Source organism: Ceratotherium simum, chromosome 16 (genome assembly GCF_057802395.1).
Source record: "Ceratotherium simum simum isolate JZ-2026a chromosome 16, ASM5780239v1, whole genome shotgun sequence".
Lineage (NCBI taxonomy): Eukaryota > Metazoa > Chordata > Mammalia > Perissodactyla > Rhinocerotidae > Ceratotherium > Ceratotherium simum.
The window spans coordinates 38,336,888-38,361,547 of record NC_141915.1 but is presented as its reverse complement, the minus strand read 5'-3'; the positions used below and the strand labels follow the sequence as shown (position 1 = coordinate 38,361,547).

The window sequence follows — 24,660 nt, the reverse complement described above, 5'->3', positions numbered from 1 at the left end:
TTATACTGAGAATATATTGCCTTACTGTAAAAGTATTTTTAGAAAAATTTTAAATTGGTGAAGTTTTGTCTTTTATTTCAGTGCTCTTAGAAACCTTTCATTTTGCCTTTTTTCTGATTAGGTTTTTTTGTGTGTAACTATTATAAAAATAAATGTTTTGCCATGAACATGTATTAAAGGTACCAAAGAATATAACATGAAAATTGTTTCCTCTCTCTGACTCCTACTTTCATTGTCTGGTGAATCCTTCCACAAATATTCTTTATGTGTATAAGTACATGTGTACATTTTAACCTACAAATAGAATCACAAATCTCAGTGGTTAACAACCAATATTTCTTGCTTACACATGGCCCTGAGGGCAGAAGGCAGAAGCTCAGGGATGAGGACAGAGCCAAACTACAGACAGATTTAAAGTTTCTGCATGGATGGTGGTGAACTTGATGTTCACTCACATTTCATTGGCTGAAGCAAGTAGCATGGACAAGCCCAAAGTCACTGGAGCAACAATTACCAGACATTTCATTACACTTCTAATATGAAAGAGCAAAAAATAAAATAATAAGTATGATAAAAACATAGGAACTTGGAAGAAGCAAAGACAAATGAAAAGAAAGTCTCAAAGAAACCAAAATGAATTAATATCCTTAGAGATATTGTTAATATTACATTCATTAAACAAGGACAGCACAGAATACCACCAAACAGAAAGAATTAGAGGAAGAAAACTTTGAAACCATAATATAATAGAAATAACAAACCCAGGGGCTGGCCCGGTGGCATAGTGGTCAAGTTCATGCGCTCCACTTCAGTGGCCCAGGGTCTGCAGATTCAGATCCCAGGCGCGGACCTACACACCGCTCATCAAGCTGTGCTGTGGCTGCGTCCCATATACAAAATAGAGGAAGATTGGTACAGATGTTAGCTCAGGGACAATCTTCCTCACGAAAAAGCAAAAAAAGAAAGAAATTAAAAACCCAGTAGAAGTTTTTGAAGATGAAATAGAGGAATTTTCCAAGTAGTAGGAAGATTTGAGGACTAATCTACTAAACAGACCCAACATCCATCTAGTAAAAGAGAGAGAAAATGGAAAAGGAAATTATTAAAGACACAAAACAAGAAAATTTCTCCGAACTGATGGGGCAGGAGGCTTCAGTTTGAAAAGGTACACCATTGAGAGGGACTAATTCAATAAATGTAAAAAATCCCACACCAAAGCACGTCTTAGAACTTTTCAGGGATAAAGTGAGGCTCTCAAAGAATTTATACCCGGGGTGAGGGGGTTGGGAGGAAGGCTGGAAGGCTAGCATATTACCTTCAAAGTTCAGGGATCAGAATAGCAGAAGACTTACAAAGAACAGTGGAAACTAGACTGTAATGAAGCCATTCCTGCAAAATTATGAGTGAATCTGATTTTTAACCTAGAATACTATTCTTAGCCAAACTGTGAATTTAAAGAGAGTAAAATAAAGATATTTTCAGATTTGCAAGGTCATAAAAAATTTAGTTCTTTGTAAAAGATGTAGGAGTGGGAGATGTAGTTTAGCTAAACTTTCTATGCTAAGAAGAAAATAATGTGTAAAATTGAAAAATGAAGACAAGGTGTTTAGAAATCACAGAGTTCCTACTGGGAGCAGTGTGGGGGGTAAGGTAGCGTTGGGCAGGAACCTGCAGCTTAAATATATAAGCCTATAGTGCTGTATGAGTTTTAAGCTATGAGCTATTACTTTGATAGAGGTCAAATTTTAAAAATATTTAAAATCTGTATCATTACAGACTATGTTCTATGTTCACACTGTATGAAGATTAAAGTCAGTAGCAAAAGAGAAAAAAATCCCTTCTCACATATTTGGAAAAATTATACCTCTGAAAATTAGTCAAAAAAGACTTGTGGAAATTAGAAAATATTTAGAACTGAATAATGCAACGACTACATATCAAAACATGTGGGATGCAGGTAAAACATTATTCAGAGAGGATATTTAGTTAAGAAGAATGAAAATTAATTAGCTAAGCATCAAGATAAACTTAGACAAAAAGAACAGGTAACTTGAAGAAAGTAGAAGAGAGAAATAAAGATTTAAAAGCAGAAATTAATGAAATAAAAAATGAAGAGAGGAGCAAAAAATATTTAAAACTGGTTTTTAAAATAGGCCAAGAAGATACATAAACCTAGCATGTATAGAAAAAAAAAAGGATAGATTCAATTGTTGGTCTGCATTAGGAAATATATCATTTATTAAATCAAAAAAATTAAAGATACTATATTTATCAAAAGAAGCCAGAATGTATTTGCAAGAATTCACCAGGTAAGAATAGACAGAAACTCCTAGAAGATGTGTGTGTGTGTGTGAATGTGTGTTATATATATACATGTATGTGTATATATGTGTGTATGTGTAGTACACATGTGTCTATTGAGTGCTTAATCTGTGCCACTGTTTTATGTGCATCACAAATACTAATTTATTTAATCATTTTTGAGATGGATTCTATTATCTTTTTTTTTTTTTTTTTTTTAAGATTTTATTTATTTATTTTTCCCCCCAAAGCCCCAGTAGATAGTTGTATGTCATAGCTGCACATCCTTCTAGTTGCTGTATGTGGGACTCGGCCTCAGGATGGACGGAGAAGTGGTGCCTCGGTGCGCGCCCGGGATCCGAACCGGGGCCACCAGCATCGGAGCACGCGCACTTAACCACCAAGCCACGGGGCCGGCCCGGATTCTATTATCTTTACTCTATAGATAAAGAAACTAAGGCACAAAGATAGTTTAATTAACTTAAATAACTTGCCCAAGGTCAACAGCTAGTAAGTGGCAGAGCCTGGATTTGAACCCAAGTGGTTTAAAGTCTGCACTTCTACGACCACATTGTGCCATCTTTTAATTTTTTAATTAAATATTTAAAAAATGTAATACATGGACATGGTTTGAAATTCAAATGATATATAGTGAAAATTTGTTTGCCATTCTGTCCCTGTCTTCCTCTCTTGGCTCCACTCCTCAGAAGCAACCAGTTTCCTATGTATACTTTCAAAACTATACCATACTGTAGTAAGCATTTATGAATGTACATACTATTTAAGAACACAGAAGTTAGCATGCCATGCATAATATTCTGCACCCGTCTTCTTTTCCCCTTATGTATATTAGAGGTCTTTTATTATCAGGGTATAGGAGTTGTATCCTTGTTGATAAGGACTATTTACAGCAGACATGGTAGATTGTGAAGTCATTTCCTAATAAAAGCAGGAACAAGTCAGAGAAGGTTATGACCATTAGTATACTCTAATTCACCAGTTTGGAGAGTTTCAGCTGATATAACAATATAAATAAGTAACTGATATAAATATTAGAATTAAAAAATTATCATATTTGCAAATATGACTTATCAAATTATTAAATATCTATAAATATCTGTTTGAAAATCATTGGCTTTCACATTTTCCCAGGATTCTCTGGGTCAAAAAGTTACCCAGTCATTCTTTGCTTTAAGAATGAAGTCCTTATTTTTTCCAACTTTAATAGGTTGTACAAGTGGTCTGTCTTCTGGTAATGGAGTAAATATTGAAATATATGAGGAGGACATTAGTAACCTTTGTGTTTAGCCTCATTAAACTTAACAGTCATGCCAACTATTATATGGCTAAGTAAAACATCATCTTTTCTGAAATTGGCACCATTCTAGAATAGTGGTTAAGTTACCATAATCATTATAAGGCCTAGTAATCTCAGAATCAGTGGTTAAGGATCCTGTAGAGTGTCATTTATTTGGAGAAACGCTAGAAGATATTAACATTTTGAAGAGTGAAAAACAGGATCATAAGAAATGGTGACAATAAAGGCAATGATCTTTGCTCCCTTTTTGTATAAATTAATGTCTTTAATTTTATAGCATTTAGTAGGCTCACTAAATTTTTATTAAAGTATTTCAAGATCTACTTCAGGTTTTACAACACTTATGCTCTCCTAAGCTTTAAACAAATAAGGTTTTTGGTGGAAGTCCCAATTTTTCAATTGTTTAATTTATAAATGAGTTTATTGTATGTTTTAAAAGGTTTACCACCCCAAACAGATAAATATTGCATACATTGGATATTGAAATAAGGTATCTAATTTGAGGAAGCAATGTAAATTATGTGTGCAAATTGGTATAAAATTAGACAATCTGGCAGTCCTTCAATATGATGTAAATTTGATAAGTGAAATTTGTCAAGTCCTTTTTCCTCCTGTTCTTGCCGTAAAATTCTACTATATTAATAGTAAGTACTTTGTGATTAGTATTATATAATGTAACACTAATTAAATTCATTAATGATTTTTTTTAAACTTTATTTTGTTTGGATTTCAGGTAATAACCTTTCCCATTACTTTGTATTTTGTTTAGTACACCACTTTTTGCAAGTGGTCACTGTCAATATCTTGTTATGGCTTGATGGCCTTGGAGCTTTAAAACTGAGTAAAAGTGTAAGCAGCCCTTCTTATTTAGTTATGAGTTTTAAATCCACTTTTATTCCAAATAGGAAAAGTTGAAAGTAGATTTACCATGGAATATGAGTTATATAAAAGACATCCTAACAGTTGACTTAGTGAAAACGCATTGGCCAGTTCCGCTTATGGAATTGTAACATAAAATTCCATCAAATAGTTTTCTTTAAAGGTAGTAGGTTTTTGGGGCCGCCCCAGTGGCATAGCGGTTAAGTTCGTGCTCTCCACTTTGGCGGCCTGGGGTTTGCAGGTTCGGATCCCAGGTGCAGTCCGACGCACCGCTTGTCAAGCCATGCTGTGGTGGCATCCCATATAAAGTAGAGGAAGATGGGCACAGATGTTAGCACAGGACCAATCTTCCTCAGCAAAAAGAGGAGGATTGGCATGGATGTTAGCTCAGGGCTAGTCTTCCTCACACACACACACACAAAAAAGATAGTGGGTTTTTATAATCTATAAGTTATTTCTCCTAAACTTTATGAATATGTATACATCTGCTTTTTAAAAAATCAGTGAATTCCTAAAGAAAACAGTTTTGCCTTATTTATAGTTAAATTCTTTAATATCAATCATTTAGAATTCTTTCAGATTCTTTTACTGTATTCCTATTTACTGTCCCAATAATCAATCCTTCTCTTTAAAAGAAAAAAGTATTCATTGTCCCCTTTAGACGGAATGTCTGATTTTTTTACAATAACAATCAGAAATGTCTCTTCAATTAAGCTTCAATTGAGTTGTTTTGTTTTTCCCAGCATGATTACTTTAAGAATGTGGCACTTTCTCTACTGATGACTTTGCTGCCAAGGTCTGAAATTTTCAGTTGAAATTACTTTCAGAACCAGTTTGAGGGGCCAGCCTGGTGGTGCAGCGGTTAAATGCGCGTGCTCCTCTGCGGCGGCCCAGGGTTCACAGGCCCAGATCCCGGGCGTGCACCGACGCACTGCTTGTCAAGCTGTGCTGTGGCGGCCTCCCATATAAAGTAGAGGAAGATGGGCACGATGTTAGCCCAGGGCCAATCTTCACTGGCAAAAAGAGGAGGATTGGCATCAGATGTTAGCTCAGGGCTAAGCTTCCTCACACACACAAAAAAAGAACCAGTTTGAGGCATGTAAGACGCACTTAGTGTTTTATGTAGAAACAGTTTGCGGTTGATCATTCACCTGTTCTGCAGACTTGGACTCTTCATGACTTTTGGACCTTTCAAAAAAGCAAATCAATTTTGGAAGGTGAAAATTTGACTTTGAGAATGTTCAAAAGGATATGTCAGAGAGAGAAAGTCAAGAATATTTTGAACAATGTCAGTGTCATTGCTCTATAGCATTCCAAAATGACAGTTTAAAACATTAGGATATAAAAGTTTTGATATGATTGGTTAATCACTTTCTAGTCATACTATATATTTGATTTTTTAGACTCCTGGGCTCTAGATCCTCTTATAGATAGGCACTTTATAAGGATCAATTACAAAGTCAAAATTTTGGGGGGGTTTTTTGTGACTTGATTTGTAAAATGTAGAATGGGATTATTTTGTCACGCATCTGAATTTAGTAGATGACTGCTAGATAATAATTATCATCTTTCTGTTATGAAAGAATATATACTCACAAAACTTCCCACTTTGTCTAAATTGATTTTGTTCTTACACAACAATGGAATATATATTCAGGTTGCATTTTTATTTGCATTTAATAATTATTGATTAAATGTATTTCTTTAATATTATCAGATTGCAAATGATTGAGGTGACTAAGAGTTTGTTTTATGCCTCTTTGCTGATCAAATCATTGGTCTCCCCTACACTTCCTTACAAAATTATGGAATCAGTGTTCCATTTGGATTGAAGAGATAGTGTCTTGTCTTAATGATAGAGTAATTGGCATGAAGTAGTCTAAAAGCATCAATTTACTTAGCATAATTGGCAGAGAGCGTGAATTTTGGATTAAACAGGCCTAAGTTTTTGTCTCATTCTTGCTACTTACTAATTATGTGACCTTGGGCAAGTTATTTGACTTTTCAGCCTCAGTTTGCTCATCTGAAAAAATGGAAACAATACCTACTTGCAAGTTGATAAATATTTTTAAAGCACCATGCATAATAGCATGTCATACATTTAATAAATATTTGTTTCCTTTCTTGTTTTTATCTTCATGTGTTGGTAATTTGAGACTAAGTTAATAAAGTCAAAGAACTTTCTAAGCAGTCACCCTAAACATGACTTTAAGGTTTACTTTAGGATTAGTCTGCCATTTACTTTAATAAATACTGTGTTCTCTCCATTGCCAGGATTATTTGAGACAGGAAAGAATGATTTGAACATTGTAAATAACAACTGAATTAGTGTCTTAAGGATATATTTTTGATAACTTGTACTTAACATCTTCATGAAAGTGGTTTCCATTTATCTTCAATGACAGGTACAGGAACCTTAAAGATAGACTTTGTTGGAGAGCTGAATGACAAAATGAAAGGTTTCTATAGAAGTAAATATACTACCCCTTCTGGAGAGGTGCGCTATGCTGCTGTCACACAGTTTGAGGTATGATATTCTTCTCTAAAATATTATGACCTTAAATTAGACGTTCTCACAAAGGTCTGCTCTATCATTTGTGACTGTTTGAGGTTGGGTGCCTTTGGCCATAGTTATACTCATGAATTTCAGTACCTGAATTGCTTTTATACTGTGTACCTTTTTTAATTAAAATTATCTTCTTAGTATTTGACACTTGTGGCTTTTCCTACTAAATTCATAGTACTGCTGTTGTATAGCATTCCTTTGCTTCTTTGTCCTTTGTTTATCTTATCTTATATGTGCTTTCTTGGATTTTTATTTATCAAGTATGTGCAAGTTATATAGCTTGTTTTGAATTTGCTAATGGTACTTTTAAATGTTAAATATAATTAAATTTGTTCCTGTAAATTTCAGTATGGAAACAGTTGATCGCAGCTATTTTTATGTTTCTGCCCCATATCTGAATTGTTTGTTTTGCATACCTAAAATTTTGGATCTAGTTTACTACTAATTTATCTTACCTGGTGTATCTTCTCTTTCAAGAATTTTATGTTGCCTTCTGTTTCAAAACAACATTTGCCGCAGCTATTTTGGCTTAATTCTGTGTTTAAATGATTCCAGTGCTTATCTCAAGCCCTTTTGAGCACTTCATCCTTGAGTAGTTGGCTGGAGTACATCTCCAAATAATTTTTCTTAAGGGAGAGTTTGTGGGTGGTATATTTCCTGAGTCTTTGCATGTCTGAAAATCTTTCATTTGCCTTTATACATGACCAGTTTTACTAGGTATGTAACAGATTTGTTGGTGGAAAAAAAGAAGAAAGAGCAGCCCCTGACAACCAGAAGTTGTCCTAGCCCTCACAGCTAGTCCATGTTTTTCTCCTGTTGGACATAAACAGTATCATAGAATACCAACCTCAGACAAGGTTACTTTGAGACTGTGATAAAGTAAGACAAAACAAGGGCACTTCATAATTTCATCTAAGCACAGACAAAAGCAAGGTCACTGTGCTATCCACAAAATAACAAACTCCCTCTCTTGGTTAAAATGAGTGACTACTACTACTTTACCAGTTAAAGTTTTAGGCTCACTCTAGTCTGCACCTTCTAGATAAGGCAATTCTCAAGATACCCTCTCATAGAATTGCCTCCACTTTCTGGCACCACCCAATTTAGAGCGAATCCCTTTTTCCTTAAATCCTCCTCCAAATTATCCAACCCAATCCCAAATCATGTAATACGTTCTTTCTTACACTCTTACTGAGATGCCTCATGGTTCCTGTGGTGTGAGTTCTCCCTCGCTTGCTACAATGAGTAATAAACCCATCTTGTTCACCTATAAGAGTAGTACAGTTGGCTTACAGTTTTTCTTTTTCAAAGGTGTATAAATATGTTCCAAAGTCTTTCACATCTCATTTTGTCAAGGGAAGGAGTCAGAATGTTTCTTCTCCCTTTGTAGGGTAACGTGTTATTTTGTTGTGCTTTGTTTTCCTGGTTGCTTGTTAAATTATTTCTTTGTACCTAAATAAAAATTTTCACCAGATTTCGCTTTTCATTAACTTGCACATAGTAATTGGTGAACCCTATTGATGTTTAGATTCAGATCTTTCTTCAGTGTAGCAAAATTTTCTTCTGTTCCATCTTCATTGTAGTTTCTGTTCTGATGGCTTCTTCAGGAACATCAGTCAATAATAGGTTTAGCTTTAGTTTATCCCTCAAATGTACCTTTGATTGCTTTCATCTCTTTGTCCTTTGGATATTTTAGAAACTTTTAAATCTTATCTGTGTTGTTCATTTAATTTCCTCTAGTATAACTTCATTTCTCTACTGCTGCTGCTTCTAATTTAAATTTTTCTGTGCTACCATTTCTTTGCTTATTCTCTTACTTTTCAAATGTCCTATTTGTTCTTTAATAGAATTTATTTAATTTCTTTGAGAGTGCAATCAGCCATCTAACATTTTTCCTTGGAGAAACCCTTTTTCAGAAGTATGTGCTTCCTCTGCCTCTGCGTATTTTGTTACTTCCTTGCATGATACGGAATCTTGTCACTGGTTCTATTTTTTAATTGTTTTGTGTTTAATTAAAGTTTCTTTCTTTTATAACTGATATTCTAAGGAACCACTAAATTTTATTTTGCTTTAACAAGTTTTCTCTTTTTTTATTTTTAAAGAAAGAATGAGGTCTCTTTAAGTAGGTCAAGTGGTGACAGTTTTATGTGTAGTATATGGAAATGCCATTAAATGAATGGCCTGTTTGGAATTGATAGAGCATCTGTCTTAATTCCTATTGCTACCATTGCAGATAAAGAAAAAAGCACATCAACGATTCTGAAAATATTTTCATTTTTATTTTTGAAGTAAAAGCCAGAGAGACAACTTATCATATTTTCCCAGTGCTGGATCCTTACAGTGTACTGTTGACCTTCATATGCTCTGTGTTACATGAAGCCATTTGCATTAAATTTGAAGTGTTGAAATGTTTTATTAAAAACAAAAATATAGGGCCGGCCCTGTGGCTTGGTGGTTAAGTGCGCGCGCTGCAATGCTGGCGGCCCGGGTTCTGATCCCGGGTGCGCATCAAGGCACCGCTTCTCCGTCCATCCTGGGGCCGAGTCCCACATGCCGCAACTAGAAGGATGTGCAGCTGTGACATACAACTATCTGCTGGGGCTTTGGGGGGAAAAAATAAAAAAATAAATAAAATCTCATAAAAACAAAAATATAGGGGCCAGCCTGGCGGCGCAAGTGGTCAACTGCGCGCATTCTGCTGCGGCGGCCCGGGGTTCGCAGGTTCGGATCCCAGGCGCGCACCAACGCACTGCCTGGCAAGCCATGCTGTGGCAGCATCCCATATAAAGTGGAGGAAGATGGGCACGGATGTTAGCCCAGGGCCAGGCTTCCTCAGCAAAAAAAAAAAAAAAAAAAAGAGGAGGATTGACGTGGATGTTAGCACAGGGCTGATCTCCTCACCAAAAAAAAAAAAAAAAAAAAAGGATGTTTAAAAAATATATATAGGGCCGGCCCCGTGGCTTAGCGGTTAAGTGCGTGCGCTCCGCTGCTGGCGGCCCGGGTTCGGATCCTGGGCGCGCACCGACGCACCGCTTCTCCGGCCATGCTGAGGCCGCGTCCCACATACAGCAACTAGAAGGATGTGCAGCTATGACATACAACTATCTGCTGGGGCTTTGGGGAAAAATAAATAAATAAATAAAATAAAATTATAAAAAGTATATATATATATAATTGTAAATTATTCTAATACTATAAATTGTTAAGGTCTGGAGCAGACCTAGTTCCTGGATAATTGCTAATGTGGCAGTGATAGTAAGCCTTGTGTTTTCTTTGTAGTCGGTGCCTAGCTTGTTGCCTGGCACTGAGTAGAAGGTAAATATTTGAACAAGTGAATGAATGAAAGATAGAAAGAAAGAAATGGCAGTTACTTCACGAAATAGTCCATTAGGTTGATTCAGTGATATTTATATATCATATTCTTTTCTTAAGGCTACTGATGCCCGGAGGGCTTTTCCTTGCTGGGATGAGCCTGCCATCAAAGCAACTTTTGATATCTCATTGATTGTTCCTAAAGACAGAGTAGCTTTATCAAACATGGTATGTATGTGTTTGTGAGTATATTTATATTTTGAATAAGATTTGAGCATATTTAGTTTGCCGATTAGATGAGATGGCATGAAACCACCTGGCGCAGTGCTTGGTACATAATAGGAACACAACTGTTAGTTTTCTTTATTTCCAATAAGCCTTCTTTTTCTTAATTGCCTTATCTGTGGATTTTCCCCCCTCATGGGAGAAATTCCTTATAAACTATATTGATAAGATTATCTACTTCTTTTAATTTGGGAACCTAAATAAGCAATGAATTTAGTAAATTTACCTGAAAGAAATAAGTCTGACTTTCTTATTAAACACTAAAAGATACAGTCCCGTAATTAAGTATATTTAGGTTTTTGGCTGATTGTATTCTTGGAATATGCTCTCTTCAGTGATGTCATTGGTCTCATTCATAAATAGAGTAAGCATTCACCACTTGAAGTGTATTGTCTAGGACTACCTTGTTTAAGACATAGATAGCCTGTAGCCTATACTATGACTCTAGGGAACTTAGAAAAGCCTACTGCACCTGAAAATAACTGGCCTTTGCCTCCTTTGTTGGTGGAGAGAATTCCGTAGATAGAATGCCATTCTCTTCTCAAATATTCTTAGAGAGGAAGCTAATATATTAAACTGAAATATTCATTTACAATTTAATGCGAATGAATTTATCAGGTCAGTTCTTGAATAAGTCTTCCTTGGAAGAAAGAATTGAGAGAATTTAAGGAAGCAGAACCTGAATAGGAAAAAGAGGGAGAACACCAAAGGGAAATTAGGGACTCCAAAAGTAAAGTGGAGATTTCATCACAAATTTGTTCAGAGCCAGCCTTGGTTCAGAAAATGCTCTAAATCTAGAAATCTGCCATTTGAAATGTCAGATTCTACAATTACATTTTATTTATATTAATAATTGTTGTCTCCTGTCCTTATTTCACTTGAAAAGTATTGAGGTCTACTTAAAACATCCCGGTACGGGGGCCGGCCCTGTCATATAGGTTAATTTTGCACACTCCACTTTGGAGGCCCAGGGTTCGCAGGTTCAGATCCCAGCTGAGGGCCTACTCACCGCTTATCAAGCCATGCTCTGGCAGACGTCCCACATAAAATAGAGGAAGGTGGGCACAGATGTTAGCTCAGTGCCCATCTTCCTCAGCAAAAAGAGGAGGCTTGGCAATGGATGTTAGCTCAGGGCTAGGCTTCCTCACACACACAAAAAAAAACCCTCAGTACTTGGCATGTAATAAGTATTCAAGAAAAGTTGCTTTTTTTCTCTCACAAATACTTTGTAGTTTTAACACTTTAGCCTGCAACTTCTTAGTGTGAATGCTTTATCAGATCACCTTTCTTCTTAATAGGAAATATTTTGACAGCATAAAGCACTGGATGAATTGGGATAGAGAAGTAAGCAGTGCTGGAAAGGGGGAAGGAGAGGCAACAAAGCCTACAGTTTCTAGCTAGTGTCTGCTCTAAGCTATTTAATGTAAATCTGTTTAAATTTTCCTTTCTTTTTTTTTTAAAGAATGTAATTGATCGGAAACCGTACCCTGATGATGAAAATGTAGTGGAAGTGAAGTTTGCCCGCACACCTGTCATGTCTACGTATCTGGTGGCATTTGTTGTGGGTGAATATGACTTTGTAGAAACAAGGTCAAAAGATGGTGTGTGTGTCCGTGTTTACACCCCTGTTGGCAAAGCAGAGCAAGGAAAATTTGCGTTAGAGGTAAATGTACTTGAAGAGGATTGTTCCAACAGTCCATAACTCCAGGTTGGGGAATTTACATTTCTGATCAATTATTAGTACAGTTATTTATACTTTAATCTGAAATTTGTTGTGCTACTTTGGTTTTATTTTTAATAGAATTTTATAGCTACCAACCTTGGTGTTGTGTTAACATTTTACAAGATAATGATTAGAGGGGCCAGCCCGGTGGCATAGTGGTTAAGTTCACCTGCTCCATTTTGGTGGCCCAGGGTTCATAGATTTGGATCCTAGGTGCGGACCTGCGCACCTCTTATCAAGGTGTGCTGTGGCAGGCGTCCCATGTATAAAGTAGAGGAAGATGGGCATGGATGTTAGCCCAGGGCCAATCTTCCTCAGCAAAAAGAGGAGGATTGGCAACAGACGTTAGCTCAGGGCTAATCTTCCTCACCAAAAAAAAAAAAAAGATAGTCATTAGAGTAGAATTTATTTATCCAGAGAGTGGGTGGGAAAATATGTAATTATATTTTTCATACCAAGGTATAAATGGATTAAAGTTTGGCTAACATATACAAAGCTTGGGGCTAAGGCAATCCTTGGAGGTAGGGGCTCCCTGGGGTTGGTTTCTAGTAACTTGAGGTATTTTGGCTTGCAACAGGATTCCTTTGTGGATTTCTATATGAATTACAATAAAGTATTTATCAGATGGTCCTTTTGTTTATACTTTTATAGGTTGCTGCTAAAACCCTGCCTTTTTATAAGGACTACTTCAATGTTCCTTATCCTCTACCTAAAATTGATCTCATTGCTATTGCAGACTTTGCAGCTGGTAAAGTAAATTTCATTTTATTGCTGAATTGTAATAACTTTTTTTGAATTTTGTGATTTTGAGGAAGAAGTATGTATATATATCAATAAATGTTTATATTTATTTTATGAAGGTGCCATGGAGAACTGGGGCCTTGTTACTTATAGGTATGTTAATGATGCGTTACCCTGCCTTATCTTTTCAACCACTGATTTCATAGGAGCTTCATTCCTAATCACAGTTGAGTAGCTTTATGATCTGCCGTAAATTTTCCTACCTCCCCCCACTTCTGTGCACATTTCAAGAGTGCAGTTGACTACCCTCTGGTGCTACTATCTGAGAGTGTAAGGTTTTAAAGTGAGCATCTGGCGTTAGTAACATTTTTAGATATATTTTTGGCTGAGTTTCTCATTTCAGTGACTTCTCTCCCTCCCAGTAGTTTCATAGTTATTTATCCAGCTTGAAGAACCTTCCCTGATTTAATATCTTCTAGCCAAGTTTTTACGTGTCTCTCACCACAGTACAAACATGTGGGTTGTATAATTTTTAAAGCAGGGTCTGTAAACAGGCTTTTGCCTTCTACTTTCGATTGCCTTCCTCAATGAGCTAAATTTTGGGCAGCCTGCTCAGTGTTCTTTTTGGACTGTGGAATCCATGTTCCCCCCACTTGCCGCTCCCCTTCCTTTAGTGGAAGGACTGTCTTCTCTCTCTGTCTAGCACAATAATCTCTAATCCCTTAGACAAAGTTTTTCTAAAATTTCAGGCAGCTGTCCTATCAACAAACTGATAAACTGTGTCAACGTCTTTGATCTTCTGTTCTATGAATTCTATTGGAGTAGTCTTTAATCTTCCTGGAACTTTTCTATCCTGTGTACTCTGAGGATATGTTTTCTTGACATCTCTAAAGCCTAACTTGACCATCTTGTTTACTGTTTGAACCTCCCTCCCCTACTTGTGCATGCCTGCTTTTATCGTAATACTTTTATTATTTAAATTTTTTTTTTAAATTTTTTGTTTATTGCAGTAACATTGGTTTATAACATTGTAAAAGTTTCAGGTGTGCATCATTGTACTTCTATTTCTGCATAGATTACATCAAGTTCACCACCAAAATACTAATTACAACCCATCACCACACACATGTACCGAATTATCCCTTTTTTTTTTTTTAAACACAGGGAGACTGCATTGCTTATTGATCCAAAAAACTCCTGTTCTTCATCACGCCAGTGGGTTGCTCTGGTTGTGGGACATGAACTCGCCCATCAATGGTTTGGAAATCTTGTTACTATGGTATTTAATATTTTTAAGTGCTCAAATATATTTATCTTCATCCTGCTGCGCATTATTTTGGCTACATAGTATTTTAGGTTTGGCTGGAAGATTGTGCCAAAAAAATAATTGAATGATAGAAAAACTTCATTCTAAAAGGTCTACTTTGAAAAGTGTTTATCAGAATCTCTCTGTTGATCAAGAGCATATGGACAATCTTTATTCAACAGAAAACGCTTCCGAAACTGTTCTAGAATTTGCCTGCAAATGGAGGAAGTCACGATACTAATTTGGGTGAAAGAAAGATTCTTCTTAGGTAGAGAAATTCCATGCAGTGAGATTCCAGGTTAACTGTAATTTCTTGAGTCCTATGTATTGTGTAGTTCTCTAGCTGAAAAGTAACCTGATAAATAACAAACTGATCTTTGATTAGGTTGAAATGTTTTTAGGGGTCAGTTTTTTCATTGCCTAAAATGTTGAGTTGAAATTCCATAGAAATGAAAGCAAAGAAACTGCAGAATAACTGTAAAGTATACTAAAATTTACAACTGTCACATTGAAATCCTTGTTTATTATAATGTTTACAGTGAATGATCTCTGTCCTTTAGTCTTGATCTTTACCACTTACTCTAAATAAATACTATCTATAGCAGCCAACTGTGTGAGAGCTTGGGAGCACAGGGTTTAATAAGTGAACTAGTGAACGTCTGCAAAGAAAGAAGTGGAGATTCTGGAGCCAGCCAAATTCTCTGATGGCATTTTAGGCTGCTCAAGAGCAGAACCTGACTTGGATGTTAGTTGAGTCCATATGTCACAGAAATAAGCATGAAAGTAAGACATTTAGCAACTATTACATGTCTAAGAGAGTTTCTAAAGAACGTCAGCCCTTGAACGTAAACCCTTTCCTTTTTCCTTTGGATATTTAAAATTTTACTTAGGGATGAAAAAAATTTTTTGAAATATGATTTTATGTGGAAGTAAGTATGTTGGTACCTGTATTCAAATATGTACAGAAATGTTCTTTTCTCCTAATGCAGCAAGTTTGTTGCTACCAAACAATTTTTTTGCTCAGCTTTGAGCAGACTTTATTTTTTATTATTTTATTTTGAAACTACCAGCAGTAAATTTTAGTAGGGGAAATGTGTGCATTCTCGTATTGCTTTTAAACAACTTTTTACTGGATTTGAGTAACTATTCTAGTTATTAGATGTCAGTTGTTTCATTAACTGAAATTCAAGGGCTAAGAGATAGGTTGGAGAATAACTGGCTTTGTGCCAGCTTATCTTAGTGGAGGCTGCTAGTTAACTAACTGCACAAAGCACTTAGACGAATAGCCATTTGTCACTTAATATTGAAAATATTTGATCTTTTCAGAATTTTAAAATGCCCTTTTGTTTTTCACCATGGCATTAGTCCTTTACATCTATCTTGGATTCTATATTGCTTTTTTTTTTTTTGCAAGAGATTTAATCAACTTTAATGAAAATTAGATTGACATCTCTTTCTAAAAAGTTGATTTTTTAATTGATATTATCTGTGATCCATTATATTCTTTGTCCACTCCACTATTAATTCTTACTAACAGGTGAGAATTTTATATTCCATAAATGCTTAAACACCATTCATTACTGAACTACTTACTGCCATGATGTTTCTGTTAATTTCACATATTCCTTATATAAGCAGTACTGCTTGTCTTTTTATCTAGAAAGCTTAACTTGTCAGTCAACAATGATTTTTCCCAGTCATTATGGAAACAGTTTCTAGTTTTCCTTGTTTGGTCCTGGTAGCTTTCTGATTTCTCTAAGAGAAATCTTTTTTATATGACAACATAGGCTCTTGCCTACATTTATTCACTCACATCCCTTTGTCCTTATAAGGGCTTCCCCGGCTTCTCCTTCCTCCTTTCCTACTTTTGGTAGTAATAAGTTACTTAACAATGTTGTGAAATGTCCCTCAGGCATGCTAATATCACCAGTTGGCCTTTCTTGGCATCTTTTTTAGGCATCTCTTTTGTTCACAGATGAGTTATTTACTAAGTGTTTTGAATTGAATTTTAGTTCATTAAGTTGTAAGTTTTAGAGTATAGTAGAGGGGACATGTGAGTTTTTCAAATTAGTGGAATGGCAAACATTTTATTTTCTTTACATAATTATATCTTTTGTTTTTAGGAATGGTGGACTCATCTTTGGTTAAATGAAGGCTTCGCGTCATGGATTGAATATCTGTGTGTAGATCACTGCTTTCCAGAATATGATATCTGGACGCAGTTTGTTTCTGCTGATTACACCCGTGCCCAGGAACTCGACGCCTTAGATAACAGCCATCCTATTGAAGTGAGGCATACTTTTCAACCATTGGCTTTTGCTCTCATTTTTAATGAAATAAGTAATTTGTTACAGAGGTACTCAGGACTCTAAAAAGAGAAGAAAATGGCATGGGTGATGTCACTTGTTTTTATAGTTTGTATTTACATTCTTGAAAATCTAGCAAGACTAAGTTCTAATTATGTTTCTTTTTAAGATAGGCAGTATAAAAATTTTATTTTTGTAGAGGCAAGTGCTATGTACTCATAAGCATTCACTAACTACATTTTTATTGACTAGTATGGGAAAATTGTATGTCTTGGGTAATATGCATAGGGGAACATTATGATTCCATTGTTTCAGAGAAAATTCTGAACATATTCTTTTATTGTTGTCATTCTCCGTTTTTGTATATATTTTAATTCTCTTGACTTAGCCTATCCTTATTTCAACTAGTTTATATGTATAAATTTTGTCTCCAAAGAAATAGACTTATAGTCTACTTTGACTTATTTATCCAGGGTCCTGTATAATTGTAAGCCATTACAATTAGTACAAGAAAGCAAATGTTTTTCATGTCTCACTTTCTCCCTCCACGCCCACCCCCATAAACAGATCCATAGTGACTTGCCTTCCAGCAAAGCAGATCAAAGATAGGAACCCAGACCCTGAGAGATGATGGGGATCATGTTATATATTCCACTTTATTAGTATTAGTTACTACACTCTTTTTAAAGATCATCATTATACATTATGAGTGACCTAAAGGCAGAAAAGAACTTTATGAGTTAGAAGGGTTTTCCTAGAAAGCTTTTTATGTAATTCAGTATTACAGGCTATCTGCTTCCTGTCATAACCCTGAATCACACTGTCTGCTAGGTCAGTGTGGGCCATCCTTCTGAAGTTGATGAGATATTTGATGCTATATCATATAGCAAAGGTGCATCTGTCATCCGAATGCTACATGACTACATTGGGGATAAGGTAAAAAAGAATTTAAAAAATCTTCCATTCTTTTGTGGTGAAATCGTTGAGTTTTACATGGAAAAAACATTTCATTTTATTTATTAAGTAATTTTTCTAGAATATAGAAGGATATTACCCTGCTCTGGCTTGTCTTTATTTCTTTTTATATTGACTATTGTGATCTCTTAGATGAATGATGTGCAGATATGTTTGGAGGTGGGTGGGAGGCTGGTATAAAACCTAAAAAGCAAAAGTAGAGGGCAAAGAGGATGCATTCTTAAATAAAAGGCAATGGACATTAGAGGAATGTTTTTCAGTAAATCTGACACTCAAGTAATTTGAGTAAATTATTTGAGTACTAATACGCAAATAGACTATAAATTCTGAGGTCTGACTTTGCTGGATTTTAAAAATTGTGTTTTCTCAGGACTTTAAGAAAGGAATGAACATGTATTTAACGAAGTTCCAACAAAAGAATGCTGCCACAGGTAATCTTTAATATTGAGATAGAAATGGAGAGAGTGTTGGCACTCTATCCAGAGTGGGACATTTTATTTTTTTCTGAATGCTTAACTTTTCATGTGATGGATAGGAAATAAAGTTGACTCATTTGAAGCCATATGTAAAGTCATGGATCAGCATGAGTCAGGACCCATTATCCTTTTGGTCATCCTCCAGTAGTCTGCTTTCCATAGCTCAGTGTTTTGCTGCTATAAAGAGTCAGAAGAGTTCTCTTTACCTTACCAGAGCTTGTTCTTTTTGGTGATTTGTTGGTTTCGTTGCCCTAGATTGACCATTAGCCATTCAAATAGCTGCAGATTAACCATTTTTAGGAGTGAACTTGTGGAACTACAGAGGTTCAATGAAGTAAAGTCTTAGGATTTTCTGATGGTCTATAATTTATTGGATATCAGAGTCGAAAGGAAGAATAAAGGTATGGGAGTTGATTGAGTGTGAAAAAGAGCCAGAGTCAGAGTTTTTAATTCTTCAGTGAACAAAAATAGTTTAAAAAACAAGAAGATTTGTGTAATGTCATTAGCGTCTAATTGAACGACAAAAGTTCAGAGAGGCCTAGGGGTGGCTTTTCCTGAGGTTTGTGACCTGTGAATTAAAAATACAATATCTGCCTCTCTGGTCAGGACATGATGTAACCTTGACTCCTCCCTGCCCCCCTTGTAAATTTCCATCTTAGTTTGTAAAATAGGCATTCTGTTCCTTAAAGCAGGGCTACAGAAAAATGTACTCTTGCAAGTTTTATGAGTCTTTTGCATGCATACGTATAATGTATGAGGAAAAAACCTTATGCTTCTTAAACTCTAATGTACATACAATCACCTGAGGTCTATTAAAATGTTTCTAATTCAGTAGGTCTGGGGTGAGGCCTGAGAGTCTGCATTTCTGACACGGTCCCAGGTGAAGCCATTGCTGATAGTTCACGGGCCTCACTTTGGCCTACCAAAGTGTAACTGGTACAAGGTGTACCGTGTAACTTTTTTGGCTTGTTTTTGTTATAAATGAAAGACATTTCAGTTACCATCCATAGTTTTTGTCCTCTTGCAGCAGTTCCAGTGCCCTCTGTCGATCCCCACTGCCCTTCCCTTCGTTCATACCTCGTGATCTCTCCACTGGAATTCTGCAGTTGCCTACTAACTCACTACTTCTTGCCTTCCCCCACTCTCTTCACTTTCGTCTCTCACTCTGAGGCTGGCTAGGGTTATCTTTCTAAAGTGAATATCTAATTGCATCACCCTCCTGATTAAAAATACTTGAGATGCCACATTCCCTTCACAATAAAGTCTGTACTTCTTTGTAAACCATACAGAGTCTTGAACAGTTCACTCCCTGCCTACTTTTTTAGCCTCACCGCCTGTTACTCCCACACATGTGCATCTGTCTTCAGCTTATTGAACATATTGCTGTCATTGATTCTTTTTTTATACTTTCCTCTTTGTACATAGACCATTTTTTCTGTCTACCTGGAATCCCCTCTTTACCCCTGTCTGCTGAACAACTCTTCTTCAAGATGCAGACCAAAAGTCAACTCCTTTATTTTCTTTGGACTTTCTTTAAGTGCTTTTCCTCTGTTCATGCCCCTGTTATAGTATATATCACATTGTATTGCTGTTTTGCTTACTACCACCAGTGCTGTTTGACAATATGAGTTTTACTTCAATCTCATCAGCATTGAATACTTTTTTACTTCTGTTAATTGAATGGGTATAATGGTTTTAAGTTTGTGAATGATTGTTTAGTAGTGATCTTGAATATGTTTCCATCTGTTTGTTTCTGTTTCTTCTTGTTTGAACTTACCTGTTTGTCTTTTATTATAATTTGTAATTTTTTAGTAAATTGGCACAATTGAGAACATATTAGAATATAAGACCAGTTTTTGCAATAGAGTTTTCTTAGTGGGGAGGCAAGGGGGACATTGACTTGGCCCACTGTTTGTTTCCTGAACCTGAAAGAACCAAAGAATTGGTCAGCAATGCAGTGTGATGGGTTATATAAAATTTATGGTTTGTTTAGGAAAATAAAAATGTAAACATTTTAGATTTTCGTTGTTTGTGTTTATCTTCTAGAGGACCTCTGGGAAAGTTTAGAAAACGCTAGTGGTAAACCTATAGCAGCTGTGATGAATACCTGGACCAAACAGATGGGATTCCCCCTCATTTATGTGGAAGCAGAACAGGTAAGCTTATGAAAAGTCCTTCAATTTGTCTGATATTGTATTAAATGAAATTCAATCAAATTGGCTTTTCTGTACTTTAAGTGTTCTAAGTAATATTTAAACCAGTCCTTGTACTCTTTTCTCAGTGATTTATTATCTCTATACTAACCGGTTTGCCCCCCACATCATTAAAATCATACATGCTTACGGTAGAAAACAAAATGATATCTATTCTCACTGTCCCCAAGCAAAATACTGTAAACTTGTTGATATAATTCTAAAATCACCAAGTAGGGTTTATCCCAGGAATGCAAGATTTGTTTAACATTAAAAAAAATCAATGTATTGATTCATAATCACTACATTAACAGAATCAAGTTAGAAGAACCACATAATCACCACAATAGATGCAGAAAAAGCATTTGGTAAAATTCAACACCCATTAATAATATCATTCTTTAATTTTTTTTTTTTTTTTTTTTTTTTGTGAGGAAAATGAGCCCTGAGCTAACATCTGTTGCCAAACCTCCTCTTTTTGCTGAGGAAGGTTGGCCCTGGGCTAACATCTGTGCCCATCTTCTTCTACTTTATATGTGGGATGCTGCCTCAGCATGGCTTGATGAGCAGTGTGTAGGTCCACACCCGGGATCCGAACCTGCAAACCCTGGGTTGCCGAAGCAGAGCACAAGAACTTAACCACTGTCCCACCAGGCTGACCCCTTTAATTATTTTTTAATGGTGGTTGGGTGGCAGTGTGATTTTGATTAGAATTGCACTCATATTAGTTTAACTGTTATCTGAATTCAGAGAGTTGTACTTCAAAATGAGTTATCCTCCAGTAGGACTGAGAATTACATATCAACCTTTAATGCATACCAGAAGGTTTATCTTAACTTAGGTTAATTATATGAAATTATGAAATTGTTCTCTTAAATTTCTTTGCCATAGTTTTGTGAGCTGCATAGGGACTTAATTACTGTTCATTTTTAGGGAGGAGGATTCATATCTTTTTTGGTATGTGTTTGTTCTCATGCTTCTGTATTGTCCATAAAGCTAAGTATGTTTTACAAAGACTTTCTCAATATGGCAAAGTTAGTAAATTTGCTTTTCTGTACTTTAAGAATTTGAGGTGATATTTAAACTAGCCCTTGTACTCTCAAAATGCACCCAAATTTACATGGTACATTATAGTGCTTGTAGGTTAACCTTCTAGAGCCGCATCTTAACCTTAAACGTGATTATATTTTATAATAAAGTATACACATTGGAGAATCTCTCAGTTAGATTAGCTGCAAGCATTTGAAAAAGCAATTCGAGGAATGCAGTCAATCATATTTGACAGAAAAGAATACCTTTAAGTGTAGTCACCTACCATTGTGAGCACTCTGTTTCTTTCTAGTCTTCTTGCTCCACTTTGGACTAGTCTGTTACAGGAGGTGACAGACTTGACATTCACACTCTATATGGACTGACAAGTAGTTTTCATTTTACTTATTTTAGGAATAATAACATACAAAGATGATTTGTTCTTGTCACCTCTGGGGATTTCATTCCCTCAAAAACTACCAACACCTCAAAACCATTAAACTATTTAATGATTGCACATAAAGCAGACTATTGGGGCATAATTTTTTCTTCAGGCAGAGCACACACCCCCGCCCCCCCCCCCCTTTAAGGAAGATTAGCCCTGAGCTAACATCTGTTGCCATCCTCCTCTTTTTGCTGAGGAAGATTGGCCCTGGGCTAACATCTGTGCCCATCTTCCTTTACTTTATATGCGGGACACCTGCCACAACATGGCGTGATAAAGCAGTGCGTAGGTCTGTGCCTGGGATCTGAACCCACGAACCTCGGGCTGCTGAAGTGGAGCGTAGAAACTTAACCACTACACCACCGGGCTGGCCCCAGAGCACACTTTTAAGAGCATAATAGTTTATCAGAAGAGAGGAGAGTAATACCCCACTTCCTCCCAGTGTTACCCAGACTCAGTTAACTTTTCTTTCAAGCTACTTTCAAGGTCTTACTTTCTTTGCGTGGTTGTTTCTTGTCTACCAGCGCAGCCAAAAACATCTTCCATTTAGTGTTACGGTAAAAAGCCTGTCTATGAATCTTCATTCTTTTAAAAATAGGAGAGTTCTGCAACATATAATATCTTGGTTATGATCTATCTCTCACTTTATATTCCCTTAATTTAAAAATTTTTGCATTATTTCTGAATCAATTTAAAAGTCACCTTTCAACTTTTTCAAGGAAATCTGTGTGATACATAACTAATCAGTGATGTAGTGTTTAAATTCATTAGTAGTTTCTTTATTGTATCAAAGGGGTACATTGATACAATTGCTTCCTTACTCAAATTTTTTAGTTTTTCAATTCTGTCTCTTGTAGTGAGTTTATCCATAAATGTCGTTGGCCCAATTTTACATTTGATTTAGGTGATCTTAAATCTCTTATAGCTTGTGTTATTTAAAATGTTCTAGGGCATAGTAACAAACGATAAATAGAACAAATGACTGTGTGTTGTTGAAGTATTTTTGAAATTATGTACTTTTTCTTGTTGCTTCTAGCTTTTTTAGTTTTTTGCAGTTTTTCCTCCCATTTTTTTGTGTGTTTCATTGCACACTTCATCTTTTGAAACAAGATGTGTGCTTTTTTCATGTTTATCAATCATTCTGAAAATTTGAATTCTTTTTTTTTTGTGTGAGGAAGATCAGCCCTGAGCTAACATCCATGCCAATCCTCCTCTTTTTTGCTGAGGAAGACTGGTCCTGAGCTAACATCATTGCCAATCCTCCTCCTTTTATTTTCCCTTTTTTCTCCCCAAAGCCCTAGTAGATAGTTGTATGTCATAGTTGCACATCCTTCTAGTTGCTGTATGTGGGATGCCGCCACAGCATGGCCGGACAAGCTGTGCGTTGGTGTGCACCCAGGGTCCAAACTGGGGCCGCCAGTAGTAGAGCGCGTGCACTTAACTTCTAAGCCACAGGGCCAGCCCCCTGAAAATTTGAATTCTGAACATTGAGTCCACATGCTAACCTAATGTTGCCACTTTTTGGAAGAGGAAAAGACTAAAGACATAACCTTCCTCTATAAAAATTAAAATAACTTGCTGTAGTATTATATATTGTTATGTATCCCTTTGAAAACTTTAGTACTTTAAAGTTCTCTTCTGGGTACATATCTCTGTGAGGGGCCATATTACATAGAACCTGGCCTTTTATTTAGAGTATTGTTATTTTGAGGCCTAAGTGAGAAATCATGACTTTTCTCCTATCCTGTAGTATCATCATCTTCACCACCATTGCATTTTGTGTAGCCATGTGACATTTGGCTGTACCGGTTTTACTTTCTACTTTTTCACAGAAATGTTGCCCCCTCCAAAAAAAAAAGAAAAAAAGTGTTGATACTATTATAGCCTTTGTTTTGCTTCTTTAGGTAGAAGATGACAGATTACTGAGGTTGTCCCAAAGGAAGTTCTGTGCCAGTGGACCATATGTTGGTAAGCAGATGGCTATAAGTGGGAGCTGATCAATGAATTTGGGTAACATACCAATAGTGTTCCAACTAATAGGAAATAATTATCCATTTTTTAAAATTTTTAATAGAATTAAATAAAAACAAGGAAATGGTAATAGAATAAAAATGAAATCTAAAAAATCAAAAAAGGAGATTCATGAGATATTTGATTTTTGAAATTCCATGTCTCTGTGTTATTGGAGGCTGTAATGATAGGAACACCCAAGAAATGGTGTCTCTAGCCTTAATCTCTAAAAGAAGACTTGGTATGCATTTGTGTGGGTGGCTGATTTTTTTTTTTTTTTTTTTTTTGGGGGCATAATAAGTAAGTAAACAAATAAAGCCCAATGATTATTTTGATTTATTATGTACCCGTCATTGTGCTAAGCACTATAACTGACCCTTATTTTATATTCTCAGCAACCCTATTAGATAGGTGGTATTATTTCCATTTTACAAATGAGGGAGCTAAGGCATAGCTAGGTTAGTTAAATTGCCCAAGGTCACCTATCTAATGAGCTAAAGAGTAGGAATTCAAACAAAACAGTTGGATTCCGTGAGTTTATACCCTTAACTACCACTCAACTCTGCTTTTTCAAGTATTTCTACATGTCATTAGACTCTTTTACCCAGGAAATTAAAGATTAATTGAAAAATCAAAGTTAAACTTTTTCTGCACCTTTCTCACTTCCTTTAAAACAGTAGTTCTCAATAGTTCTCAACAGGGGGAGGTGTATATCAGAATCACCAGTGCCTTTTCATGTTCCACCCACCAAAATATGATGCGCTTTACTTGGGATAAGAGATATGGCCTTCCACCC

At 36.0% G+C, this 24,660-nt stretch overlaps 1 protein-coding gene across 1 annotated transcript in view; it reads left to right on the top strand.

Moving 5' to 3' along the window:
* Positions 1–24,660, top strand: part of NPEPPS (aminopeptidase puromycin sensitive) — an 86,856-nt gene that overhangs the window by 44,829 nt on the left and 17,367 nt on the right. Inside the window, exons 4-14 of the mRNA XM_087441056.1 lie at positions 6,904–7,025; positions 10,497–10,604; positions 12,124–12,324; positions 13,036–13,132; positions 13,245–13,278; positions 14,290–14,404; positions 16,555–16,719; positions 17,569–17,673; positions 18,083–18,143; positions 20,235–20,344; positions 23,759–23,822. Of these exons, the coding sequence (XP_087297182.1) occupies positions 6,904–7,025; positions 10,497–10,604; positions 12,124–12,324; positions 13,036–13,132; positions 13,245–13,278; positions 14,290–14,404; positions 16,555–16,719; positions 17,569–17,673; positions 18,083–18,143; positions 20,235–20,344; positions 23,759–23,822 (1,182 nt within the window). The remainder of the gene's footprint in view (positions 1–6,903; positions 7,026–10,496; positions 10,605–12,123; positions 12,325–13,035; positions 13,133–13,244; positions 13,279–14,289; positions 14,405–16,554; positions 16,720–17,568; positions 17,674–18,082; positions 18,144–20,234; positions 20,345–23,758; positions 23,823–24,660) is intronic.